At 47.0% G+C, this 13,193-nt stretch overlaps 1 protein-coding gene across 2 annotated transcripts in view; it reads right to left on the reverse strand.

The window, feature by feature from the left end:
- NPR3 (natriuretic peptide receptor 3) overlaps positions 1–12,821 on the reverse strand; it is a 59,633-nt gene extending 46,812 nt beyond the window's left edge. For both annotated transcript variants that reach the window (XM_057709544.1, XM_057709543.1), the window contains exons 1-2: positions 11,503–12,821; positions 2,471–2,593 (exon numbers count right to left, since the gene is read on the reverse strand). In XM_057709544.1, coding sequence (XP_057565527.1) covers positions 2,471–2,593; positions 11,503–12,259 — 880 coding nt within the window. In that variant the 5' untranslated portion in view covers positions 12,260–12,821. The remainder of the gene's footprint in view (positions 1–2,470; positions 2,594–11,502) is intronic.
- Between the last annotated feature and the right edge of the window lie 372 nt (positions 12,822–13,193).

Here is a 13,193-nt window from a genome sequence, read left to right on the forward strand (position 1 = left end):
GAGCCCTGGTCCGGGAAGATCCCACATGCCGCGGAGCAACTAAGCCTGTGCTCTAGAGCCCGCGAGCCACAACTATTGAGCCCACACGCCGCAGCTACTGAAGCGCATGCGCCTAGAGCCCACGCTCCGCCACAAGAGAAGCCACCAAAATAAGAAGCCTGTGCACTGCAATGAAGAGTAGTGCTCCCCCCCCCACTCTCCGCAACTACAGAAAGCCCACAAGCAGCAACGAAGACCCAATCCAGCCAATAAATTTTAAGAAATAAATAAATAAAAATAAAATAAAATAAATAAATTTAAAACAAGAAATTCAAAACAAATAATTTAAAAGTTAGATAACACAGGGTTGACAGAGATGCAGGAAAACAATCTCATACATTGTTGCAAAAGTGTAAATTGGCAAACCTCTTTAGAGGACAAGGTGGCAATATCTATCGAAATTTAAATGCATGTAACATTCGACCCAGAAATTCTACTTCTAAAAGCTTGTCTTACAGATTACACACACGTATATATGTGAGCGTGTGTATGTATGTGCACAGGGCAAGGCAACTCAATACAGTATAGCATTGCTCTTATGGCAGAAAGCTTGAAACAACATAAATATTGAAAAATAAAAGACTGATTAAGTAAAGCTGGCATATCAGCATTATAAAATACTATGTAGCCACACTATAGATAGTATGGTCATTTCATTGAAAAATATTTTTCATACATATATATTTTTAATAAAATAGACAAGATGTACATCTAAATATTATCAATGTACTTTTATCTGAATGGCAGAGTTACAGTAACATTTTCTTCCCTGTGCTTTTCTACATTTCTCAAATTTTCTATAATACTGGTATATATTGTAATGAGCAGGGAAAAGTAATGCAAACTTTATCCGTGGATGAAAGGAATTCCAGTACCTAATATTTCTATCATACATACCCATTTATAATATGCATTCAGATGCACTGCCTCCAAATTCTATGCTTGCAATAGCCAACATGGAAAACTCAGGATAATTGTTTTTCATTTTTCGCCAGTCTCTACCACTATCTCAAGGAATTCAATACTCTAGCCAATAATGTAATTACATTCCGATCTTGAGTCAAGAAGTGAAACTGCCACTCTGCTTGGGTAAAAAGGGGGGAAGACAATGGTGGCAGCAAGGAGAGAAGAACTGGGGGTTTATCCTGCAAGCCTCACATCTCCAGTTTTATCCACTACAGCAGCGGTCCCCTACCTTTTTGGTACCAGGGATCGGTGTCGTGGAAGACAGGGGATGGTCGTTCAGGCGGTAAGGCAAGCCATGGGGAGCAGCAGACGCTCTCTGGCCCACCACTCACCTCCTGCTGTGTAGCCTGGTCGGGGGAGGGGGTTTGGGGACCCCTGCGCTACAGGAAGCAGAAGTTACTTTTGCTTCCACAGCTTTTCTTTATCCCCACGAGTAGCGTGATTCATTACGTTAATGCACGATGATCTATTGCTTAAGTTAGCCAGGATACCAGAGCAGGTAAGTGAGGCATATGCTTTAAGGTTTAGATCCCACCTACCTATGTCTCACCCACAATACCTGGGAAGTGGAGCTCCGCGTAAACGTGCCATGGGTGATATACACACTCACAGTTCCCCTGTAACTGCCAACGTGCAGTACCTGAGAACACGTTCCACAGCCCTACACCGTGTACGCCACAGAGAGCCCTAATCCCACGTGGGGAAAATGTTCTGTACCTGTGATCTTGATGACTTCCCTAAACACCCTCCATCACAGGAACCCTGGGACCTTCCCCAGATCCATTTTAAGGACTTCAATGCTGTGGATCGCATCTGTGAGTGCTCCTGAACTTTTCATAAGGGAAGTTTAAGAGAAAGCGATCTGGGAGGAGGAGGGGCTGGGAGCAGCGACGTTCAAAAATTTTTACCTCAATTTATGTAATGGTTATTTTATGTATTTCACATTGTGGCCCATTACAAACATACGTGTAACATGCATAAATATATACAAACATGCAATCACATTACTAAAATAAAAGTTGTATAAAACCATATGTATGCCATGTGTGACACACTTCGACATGTTTTATTCTATTATGTTGATATGTTTGAGTCTATTCCATGCTACTAAAAATTCTGCTCAAATCTCACTAAAAGTATCCCAACAGTCCATCGTGGTGGCAACCTGAAGGGGTTTCAGCGCCTGAATTTATGACCATGTGGAGCGCTGGCGTGAGCTATGCGCTCCCGCACACGTCCCTGGGCCTCACAGGGGGTGGTATCTTTTTGCTCTAATTGAGTCCTCAGGGAAGAAGAGCTTGAGAAGGTATGAGAAGCGGGAGTGCTCAGAATCACACATTTCTATGTGATTCCATGGCAGCATCTATGAAAATCAAATCTATTGCGATGACACGAGTTATCAGCCCTGTCTCACAACTCCTTTTGGACACCCAGGCAGCGGGAGGGGAAACGGAGGCAGAGTTACCGTAGGAAGAGCTGTTGAAGAGCTCGATGTTGAAGAAGGCGTAGTCTCCACTGGTCATGCCGTGCCTGTGCGCCGCCAGCATGATGCCGCGGACCGTGTCGCTGCTCGCGCACATGATGACCACTGCGGGGGAGGAACAAACAAGATGCTGTGAAACGCCCTGCACGCAGGACAGCCTCTAGCCAGGAACTCAGCACTGCTCCAGTCCCAAAGGATCCTCGCAAATTACTCATGAATTACAAAGGGCAGAAGAGTAACTGGACACTGGAGAAAGCCAGCCGTCTCCACCATATCCAAGGGATGGACGCCAGCGTCACCCACCACGGGAACGGACTCACTAGCCCCCTGGTGTAACACACCCAGGGCCCCAAACCTCAAAGTGGGCGACCTGAACCTAATCAGAAGGAAGCAGCTGCAACCCCAGCTTGGGGGACAGTGTACAGAATAGTGGGCCTGTGCCCTTTCAGATGGTCACTGTCATGAAAAACAAAGAGGGCCTGAGGAAATGTTCTAGACTAAAAGAGACTTAGCAAAACAGAAAGCTGAATGCAATGTGTGATCCTGGATTGGATCCTGGACCTTACAAAAATAATAATAAAATTTTTCTATACGGGGCATAATGGAGATAACGAGAGATTTGAATAAGGTCTGTAAATTGGATAATAGCATTGCTTGTGTTAAAGTTCTTGCTGTTTATAATTCTCCTGTGGTTATGTGAGTGCATGTCCTTGTTCTTAGGAAACACACACTTCAGTTTTTAGGGGTAAAGAGCATGATGGCTGTACTTTCAAATAGTTCATAAAAAGATGGGAGTATTTGGGCACGTATATGTACGTGTGTATGTATTTGGAGGGGAAAGGGAGGGAAGGGAGAGATTTGGGATGACAAGCGGAGTGGCAGAATGCTAACCATTGGTGAAAATCTGGCTGAAGACTATCCAGAGGTGCTTCATACTTTACTTACATCATTTCCAAAAGTATAAAGTTATTTCAAAATGAATTTTTTAAAAAATACTTCAAATAAATTCCCAGATTTGCCCAATATAAGACAGTGAGACGTGTCAACTGCTTTTTATATTTTACTAGCATAGAAAACACACTTTCCTGAGAAAGTAACCTGAATGGCTTTCATTTGGCAAATCAGAGGATGCACAGAGTGGAACAGGCTTTCTGCTGTCTGAATGTGGAACCCTTTTTCTTAAGCTGTCTCAACATACATAGGAAATAGTTACCAAGATTCCAGGTCCCTCCCCACGTGCTCTCAGTTCACATCCACACTGTCAGAACTGAGAGGCTTTAAGCAGCTGCAAAATATTGTTGCCTGCCATGTAAAAGCTACAACAGACTAGAGGGAAGTGGGGACCTGGCCTTCATTCAGTTATTTGGATCACTGTCAATGGCCCCTGGCCCTCATGACAGCACTGGCTGTGCTTTTCTGCACACATGGAGGAGAGGAGAGGCCAGGAGAGGCCTGGGTGCCGTCACCACCTTATCACCATGCGTGCCAGCCCTGCGCGATGTGTATGTTCTTTGTAGAAGCATGGGTGCTGAAAGATGCAGAACAAACTTCAGGCTGTGCCAAAGCTGCCTTGGCAACCTGCATGCGGGGCCAGGTGCTTGTTGACATTTTGTGTACCGCACAGGTTAATTCCGAGTGTTAGATCATGACTCTGACATTTCTTACGACGAAAGGGCTCAAGGTACAGGGTAAAAGCTCTGCAGAGCAAGTTTTTAAAACAGTACAAAACTCCGAAAGATTTATAACTGTGGGACTAGGTGTTGTTTGTGCCTGGGAATATAGTTATATATTTGGGATAGTCAAATTCCAAGATGTCTCACTAAGGAAGCTTTAGAAGAAACTCATTACTCATTATGACCTATTCGCTTGTTTTAGCTCCGATTCAATTCTAGTCCCTTAAATGACAAAAGAGCCAAGGTGTCCCACAAAATAGTCAATAAGGAATTCTGAGGCTGGACAAGTTTGAAGACTGTGGATTCCAAGGATGGGCATATCCAGGAGGGTCCAGGAAGCTCTGGCTGACTGTCCACTGGCAGCTTTCATCAGTTTTTGATCAATTGATCATAGTCTAAAGTCTGGCTCTAAACCCCCAACCACAGAACCTGATTCTGTCAGCACACAAAGAGTAGAGTCATTGCTTGGGGAGGAGAGTCCCAATAACCTAACTCAGATATTTTTAGATCATCTGAAATGAAGGTTAATTTCAATGAGGACCAAAATGGTCACAGACATGTTTGTGTCAACATAGACCTGGGTGTGCTAATTGAGGAGCCAAGTTATAAGCAGTAGGATGTTATAATGAAATCAGAATCAGAGAGGTCAGCTGGAGGATTCAGGCATCCAAAGGCATCAGGACTTGATAACCTTAAGCATTCACCTAAGAGCTACACCTTGTCCAGGCCCAAATAAGCTGTATCCTCAGGCCAGAGCACCAGCTTCCCCAAGTCCTGGATGGGCTATGCCCAACACTGGCCTCTCTGTCACTTCTTTTCTATTTTTACAGCCCTGGCCCATCTTCTCTCTTTCCACATCACCACCAAGACCAGCCCCTTCTGATGGACACATTCTTTCTCTAAATGTCAGTACCTACTTGGACTAAACAAGAGTGACCCAAAGCAGCACTGGGCCTATCTGAGCAGGCTGGAATTATTTTAGATCTCACCTGTTTTGTGTGGACAGTGTGGTCCAACTCTCAAAAGGAAATCCTAACTCCCAACTACATGGGCCAGGTATTGTTTTTCTTCCGTAAAACAAACCCATAGTGCACCTTATCACCTAGTTTACATTGGACCAAGCACTTAAAGACAGTGGCCGAGCAGTCAGAATGCAGAGTCCTTCTAGATTTGTAGGCTGTTCCCTAATCTCTTATGGCTTTTTCATTCATGCCTGATTCAACAGCAAGTATTTTTAGCAACATGCCTTTATACAATCTTTTGTAAGGTTTAAAATAGTTTTCACTAAAACAGCTTTCTCTTCTTACTCATGTTTCATCGGTTTACATAATAACTAATTAAACTGCATACTTATAAGTACCACTGGTATAAACAGATTTATGAGAAATGTGCTGTCAAACTCGGGAGAAGTATACTGCTACCAGTGTTACCGACTGCCAATGAAGTTTATAGAGAAAAGGAGAGCATCAACTAATCCTGCAAACTGCTTAAGTGCAGGTCAATGAAGGTAATTTCTGCTGTACTTAAGTATATTTAAATATATAAATAGTTAAATATCTATTCAGTATATTAAATATATATTTAAATGTATAAATACTAACTTTTTTGGTCAAATTTAAACTTTTAAAAGAGGAAATGATGGTGTGATTCCAAGTTTCTGGATAAACTTTTCATCATTCTGCTCTATTTTTTCCTCCCTGCCAAAGAACTTGTGAGTTCTGTGTCACCCTCCACTATCTGATTCCTACAGTGCTTCTGTAAGTGCCTTCTCCCTGTTGCAACACGTTCTTGCGATCACTGTAAGAACAGCAGAGAGAAGTGCAAAGGGGTGGCTGGAGAAGTCAATTTAGAGACCCCAAAACCATCCAGCGAGCATACCTGAGTTTTAGGGGGAGACCCTTTCCCTTGTTTCAGCGTTCCACTTGGAGCAACTTCTAACGGAAGGACACTCCTCATCTCCCAGTGTGCCTTCATTTATCCCTCTCCCCCGACTCTCCCACCCTCCCATCCCCCATCCCCCAGAGGAAAAGGAGGAATCGTCTGTTGGTGAGTCTGGAAGAGAAAACTGGGCATACTGAACTCAGCCCTTTCTTTCTTGCTCTTTGGGGTTTGTCTGCTTGCAGAGAGCACACCTTATGGACAACTTTTGCCCCATAGTAAGGGGCCTGTCCTGGGGGGGGTTCTGTAGCACTATCTGCGATGTCGCGGATGACCCCGCCTAATTCTGGGGAGAGATGATAGCAGGCAGGCCCTTTTTGGCAATAGATCTAAACCCATGTTCTGCAATAGGTTTGTATCAATAATAAAAAATATATTTTCACATTCTGCATCTGACTCCTACATCCATCTTCTACTTAATTCTAAACTTAGAAGGGAAAAGAGATGTTATTCCATGGAAGCAAAGCAAGATACGCCATGTGCTGCAAACTGAAAATATGACAGTAGACATTTAAAACTAAAATTCAGTAGTAACTCTGGGAAGAAATATCTAAGCAAGAGGAACTTTTTTTTTAAAGACAGGTGGTAGATAGGTGAAAAGAGATAAGAAAAACGGAGTCTCAAATCAGAAAGTCTAACATCCACATAGAACAAATCCTAGAAAGAGAGAACAGAGAAAATGAGGAGATATAAGAAATAACTTAAGAAATGTTCCCAGAACTAAAAGACATGAGTTTGTGAACTGAAGACACTTACCCTTCAATACCCTAAAGTGCATAGAGCAAAATACGGGCACAAAAGTACTGAAATGTTAAACCACTGGGAGCAAAAGGGGGACTCTAAAAATTTACAAGAAACAAAAAAAAGCAGAGAGCAAACATTAGGTCAAGAATCCAAATCAAATCAAGCTTTCTAATAGCAACACTGGAATGTAGATGGCGATTCTTCAAATTTGAGGAAAAATGATTTCCAACCTAGAATTCTATAATTATGTATAAGGGTAGGAAGAAGAAATTTTCAGTCATGAAAGGTCTCAGACATTGGCTCTCATCCATTCTTTCTCAGAAAGCTCCTGAAGGATGTGCTCCACCAAAAGAAGGGCATAAACCAAGAAAGATGAACACACAGAGATCTAGCTCAAGAGGGAGAAGTGATAGTTGCAGAAGAATGTTGAAGAAAGAAGCCAGAGTGGCAACTATGTGGCATGCTTAGAAAATAACCAAACTGGAGCAACTCAGCAGGCTTAAAATAGAGAATTGGTAGATGATTTAGTTATAAGTTCATAGGAAATAAGCAAACAAACAAGAAGACACTATTTTTTAACCCCAAGGAGAACAAGTAGGGCTCAGCTACAAATAGCATTTAGAAGGTAATAATCATACAAACACTGAATACTGACCTAACCAAAACAAAAAAAAAAAAAAAAAAAAAAACTGACACAATCATATTGAAAGGATGACTGGAAGGGAAGCTTGAGTGTGTGGTTAACAGGCAGTAGAAGAGAACTAAATCACTATCTTCCCCTTGGATGGCAAGAAATAAGACATAAACCTGAAAAAAAATAAAAAAATAATGTTATTTAGAGGTATGAAGTCAAATACCTACAGAAACAGCTGCAAGAGTTGAAAATAGTTGCCTCTGGGAAGTGAGAAATGGGGAGCAGGAGATAGGAAACTCTTGCTCCTAATAAGACTTGTGTAGTTTTCTGACTTTTTAAACTGTGTAGCTGTATAACTTTCATAAAAATAAAATCTATTCTTTATAAAAAAATGTTTCTCTCTGGCTGTTTTTACTCTACATAAGCCATGGGTTTCATTTGTAAAATAGAAATTGCACCTTTATTTTTGTTGTTTACAAAATTCCAGCTATTCCAAAGGTGTTCAGAATTTCTACAATGCAGGCTACAATGTTTCTTTTACTCCCTGCTGTGTATTTTGTGCATTAGTTATTTTATACTTATCATGGGTTCTTTGCTTAGACACTCTGCTAATCAACCACCCGGTCATTTACCCCAGCCTAATTCTAAAAATAAATGACCCTTGTACTGAGTAAATACTGTTATCGCTACAGTTGTTATGCAGGCCAAGAATGATGACATATTAATAACTAAAAAGATAAAACTACAGTTCTTCATACAAAAATGTTGTGTGCACAATACTTCTAGTTCTGCAGCTTGTGAGATATGTAGACAAAACAACTGCTGGCTCTTATGGCTTGAAAACAATGTTTAGTTTTAAACTTGCCTTTTTAAAAGTAAATTTATCATTGAGTATAGAATATTGAGGTCAGTAGTTGACTTTTTAAAAATAATATATGCTCAGGTGTGTGTATTTTAGTGATGTATGTTGGCTAAAGACATGAGAGGAAAAATGTTAATTATCGACTTTTGATAGCACATCCCTAAGAAGAATAAGTAATACCCCTCAGTTTTTCATTCTATAGCACACACATAGCCAAATGAAATTTTAGTCATATTATTATCAGAGATGGTAGCATTATCAGTTTTACCGCTTAAGAGATACAAACTTTTGTGATCTGATTTTAAAGGTGAACTTAAGTCCAAAAAAAGTGCTAAAAACATTATCTCCAAAAGAGGGAGAGGAAAATCTCCCTAGTTCTATGATGTTTAATATGGACTTTTTGAAAACAAAAACAGTTCCATTTTACACTTGAGTGAGCAGAAATCAGAACCACCAAATACCAGTCTGAAGATGCCTGATTCTCATCCCACCTCAGTTTCACAGAGCAGGAAATTAAGCCTCTGAGAAAGTAAGTAACTTGGAAGGCCCTGAAGCAGCTGAGTGCAGCCATCAGTTCCAGAGGCTCCGGTTCTCACTCCAGGCTTCTCTCCCCATGGCATGGCCTCACCTTCTGGTAAAGGAGATTACCACCAAATATATAAAATAATTATAACAACTGTAATAAAACCTAGGCTTATTGAGCACTCAGTAGGCGTCTGCACTGTTTCAGGGCATTCCTGTATGTTAGCTAATTTAATCCTCCCAGCAACCCCGAGGTGGGGGTGCCCCAACTACCCCACTTTACTTGAGGAGCCTGAGGTACAGAGGATTATAGCAGCCCAAGCTCCCTAGGCAGTGAATGCCTGAGCCAGGCCAAGAGCTCTGAAAATTCAAATTCCACTAGATCCCTGTACTGGATCCCTATTTAACCCATTAACCATTTATGGTGAAATAAAGGTGATCAGTAAAACTAAAAGACCCCCAGAGAGAGCTTTGTAACCAAGCAGCTTTCTCTCCTGAGAGCAGGGAATTTCCAGGGAGGGAGGAGGGCTTAGGGGAGAAGTTATTTAGTTTTACATTTCTGAACATCTGCCAAGTCACTGTTGGAAATATATTTTAGAGTAAGAATAGTTAACTTATCACCTGTAAAACACACAGGTCAGCCAAGCAAACTTTCATCACTAAATTCAAACTTGGAAGAAAAAAAAAGAAAAGGAAGGAAAGAGGCTTGGGAACAACTATGAGGCTTTGGAATTATAAAAATAATCAGCAGCAGCAGACTGTAGCCCCAGCTCTTTGAAGCCCCCGAGCCCACCAGGGCCCTGACAGCTCTCCCTACCCCCGGCTCAGACACACCATTGTGAGGCTGAGAGGCCCCCGGTGGCCTCAATCTGCCCTCTCCTGGGCTGGCCTCGACCACGAATCCCAGGCCACGTGCGCAGGGGGTCACTGCCGGCATTGAGACCTTCAGGGCAGTGGCAGCACAGACGCGTCGGCAGATCGCGGACCTCGCCGGTAGAGGGACACAACCCCATCCCCAGCCGGAGCTGGGAAGTCTCCAACTCCTAGCGCCAGGCCCTCGAAAGCCGAGAGCTGAAGAATCAGATTCGGGGGGGCTAGGGCAGCCCGAGGCCTGCAGGGGTCTGCAGTAACCTGGGGACTGGGAGTGGGAGAGAAGTAGATGTGGCCCGGCTATCGCCCGGCGTGGCGAATCCGCAGCCGTTGGATACAAGTGCCCTTTTTCCTAATCAGCAAAGCCGGCGCCCTGCCTGCTTGGCTGGCAGGAATTCGGCGCACACAAGCCTGGAGCTCGAACTGCGCTCAAAGCTTGGCCGCGCATCCCCGCTGTCAACAATTCCCGCCTCTTCGCTCTAAAAAGCGCGTTCATTCCGAGTCCAAGGTGACCAAACTGGGAAGGGGGGTGGCCGCAGCGCCACCCTCCTTGGAGCCTTTACCCACTCTCACCTGTTCCTGAGGCCCCTGCCTCCGCTTGCGCTTGTCTCCCACAGCCAGCGCCCAGGTGCCCAGCTGTGCCAAGTCGCGGGCTAGCCCCGCGCCTGGCTCGGCCGCGCTCCCCTGGCGTCTCCCCGCGTGGGGTAGTGGGAAGCCTTGCTGGGATTGCACCTCTGACAATCGAGGCCCGTGCGCGCCAGGCGGGATTCCCCGAGCGTTACGCACCCCAAACCTGACATTGGCAAGGAGGGCACTGCGCTGTGCTGGGGATCTCCGCCCGCCTTCACGCAGGTCTACTATGCAGTAAAACGAGCCGCGCTGGGGGCTTCCGCGATTATGTATCCGTGACCAGCCGCTTCTCCTCCCATGCCCTATAGCCACAGCCACTGTCCTCAACCTTGAGCTCTTTGGCCAGTTTGGTGGGTATTCAAACCCCCACAGACCCGCGGAGAAAACTGCGGGGGGTGGGGGGAGCAGTATGTGGAAAGGAGGTTCAGCGCCCGCTTCTCCATTGCGCGCGCTGTCGCAAAGCCTAGCTGTGTGCGCTTTAGAGACCCGTGATGCCGAACGCGCCGGGGGGCAGTGAGTGTCGCCAGAGTCCAGACACTGCGAGGCATTTGTGATGGAAACTACAGAAGCCCGTTCATAAGGGGCTGGAGGGGCCATGGAAGGAATGAGAAGGGCGATACAATGAGCCTTTAAAAGATCTGTGGAAGGAGCAGCCGGGAAACCTGGAGACCGGAGCAGACCCTGAGGCGGCGCGTCGGCTGCAGAGCGTACGCTTCCGCACTAGGAGGGGGCGCACATCGGGAAAAGACCTGGTAACAAGTTCTTTCCGCCTCGTCATCGGCCCGGTTGGAGCAGGGCACCCGTGGTAAGCCCCTAACCACAAGCCCGGCGTCGGAGTCAGGGAAGCGAGGAAGAAAAAACCCAGGAGGTTTGACAGCACCTGTTGGACCAAGGCACTAGCGAGCTGCGGGTTCACATGCCCCTCCCCCAAGCTCCACCACCTCCCCAGGACCCTCTGCGTACACCCCACCGCAGCCGTGGGTAATGGTCAAAGGTCATCGCAGCTAGACAACGCACACCCGGGCGAGTCCCTGCCCGCGCGCCCTCCCCGGGTGCTCAGTGCCGCAGGGGGTGATGGGGTCCCCAGAGGAGCAGTCGGGCATGTAGGGACATCCGCGGAGAGCGGTTAGGTTCTGCTCACCTCGCTCACTGGCCTGGATGTAGCGCACGATGTCGTCCAGATCCAAGTCTTTGGTCTCATCGAAATTGTAGGCGGACGTGTGCAACCCTTCCTCCTGGAAGACCTCATGGACCCCCTCGAGGGTGAAGTAGCAGTTCCGCTCCAGCTTGTCGTCGCTGTAGACCAGCACTGCGCGGCTCCACTGGTGGTGGCGGAACAGGGCGAGCATCATCTCGCCCATCTTGGAGTACGCCGGCGCCACGCGCGTGAGGTGGGAGTACTCCGTGTCCTTACGCTGGAAGCCGGCCGCCAGTGCCCCGGCCGACAGCATGGGTAGGTCCCAGTGCGACGCTAGCCGGGCCACCGGCGCCGCCGCGTACTCGCACACTGGCCCCAGAATGAGGTCGGGCTTGGCGCCCCGCGCCGCCGCCACGCGGTCCACCAGGCTGAAGAGTGCGCGGTTGCCGCAGTCGGAGTCTTCATAGGCCACCTGGAAGCGTGTGCCGGGTGGCAGAAGCCGCCGCCCGGTCCCGTTGCCCTCCACGCTGCGCAGCGCGTATTCGATGGCCGGCCGTACCCGAGCCAGGGAGAACAGGTACGAGTCGTCCTGGGGCAACAGCACCAGCACCTCGATCTTCTGCGGCTGCAGCGCCTCTCTCTCCCGGCGCCCGCCGCCCGGGCCCGCGCCCCCGCCGCCACCGCCACCCGTGCAGCCGGCCAGCAACGCCCAACCGAGCAGGACGCACGCGGAGAAAGTGAGCACCAGCAGCGACGGCATCGTGCCGCAGGAAAGCGCCTGCCCTCGCTGCGGACTCGCCCTCTGCCCCCCACCCACCCTTCCTCTTTCCTCCCCACTCTTCTCTCCGAGGTCCCTGCGCCCCCTTGGGCGCTCTAAGAAAACAGAATACCCCCTTCACTAACTCGCCAAAAGACAGAGAAGAAGAGTCTTCCTCTGCAAATGCCACTCGTTTAAAAAAAAAAGAAAAAGAAAAAGAAAAGAAAGAAAGAAGAAAGAAAAAGAAAAAGTTCACCGGGTGTAAACCTGTATGCCTATAATATATTTATATATATACTTTTTATAAATATATATATTCGCCCTCCCTTTACATATAATATTTTGCTTAGAGGTGGCTTCTTATTTGGGCGTTGCTAAGGTTGCTTTTGAAAGCGTATTTGTAAAAGAAGAAAAAGTTAGACTTGTCCAAGTGCTTGTAATTGACGGTGCATCTCCCTCGCGTTTGATCTCATTGATTCGCGCCGGTTCCTGGATCCATAACCCGCGTTTAAATAGCGTGGCAGCGGCGGAGCGTGTTACCACACAAGGCGCGCCCAGGCCGGGCTTGTATTTCCAGCGGGTGGGGAGGGTGGGGGTGGGGAGTGGTGGGGGCTGGGCTAGGGGAGCCTCTCATTAACATTCTTACATCAGGGCTCCTCCCCGCACCCCTACTCTTCGCACCCCTCCCCTGTCCCTAACTCCCACTCCCCGCCGGCCCTCGGCCTTTTCCTTAAAGCCGCAGTCGCTCACTTCTGCACCGGGGGGAGCTCCCACCGCTGTACACCGCCACGGGGGTCCCCACCTCTGCCCGGCCCCGCGCGCGGCAGCATGCTCTCCAGCTCCGGGCTTTAAAAATGGAAATGTGCTTGAAAGTAAAGAAACGCGCGCGCGCGCGCGCACACACACACACACACACACACACACACACACACACGCC

The sequence above is a fragment of the Hippopotamus amphibius genome, chromosome 15 (assembly GCF_030028045.1).
Source record: "Hippopotamus amphibius kiboko isolate mHipAmp2 chromosome 15, mHipAmp2.hap2, whole genome shotgun sequence".
NCBI classification, from domain to species: Eukaryota; Metazoa; Chordata; class Mammalia; order Artiodactyla; family Hippopotamidae; genus Hippopotamus; species Hippopotamus amphibius.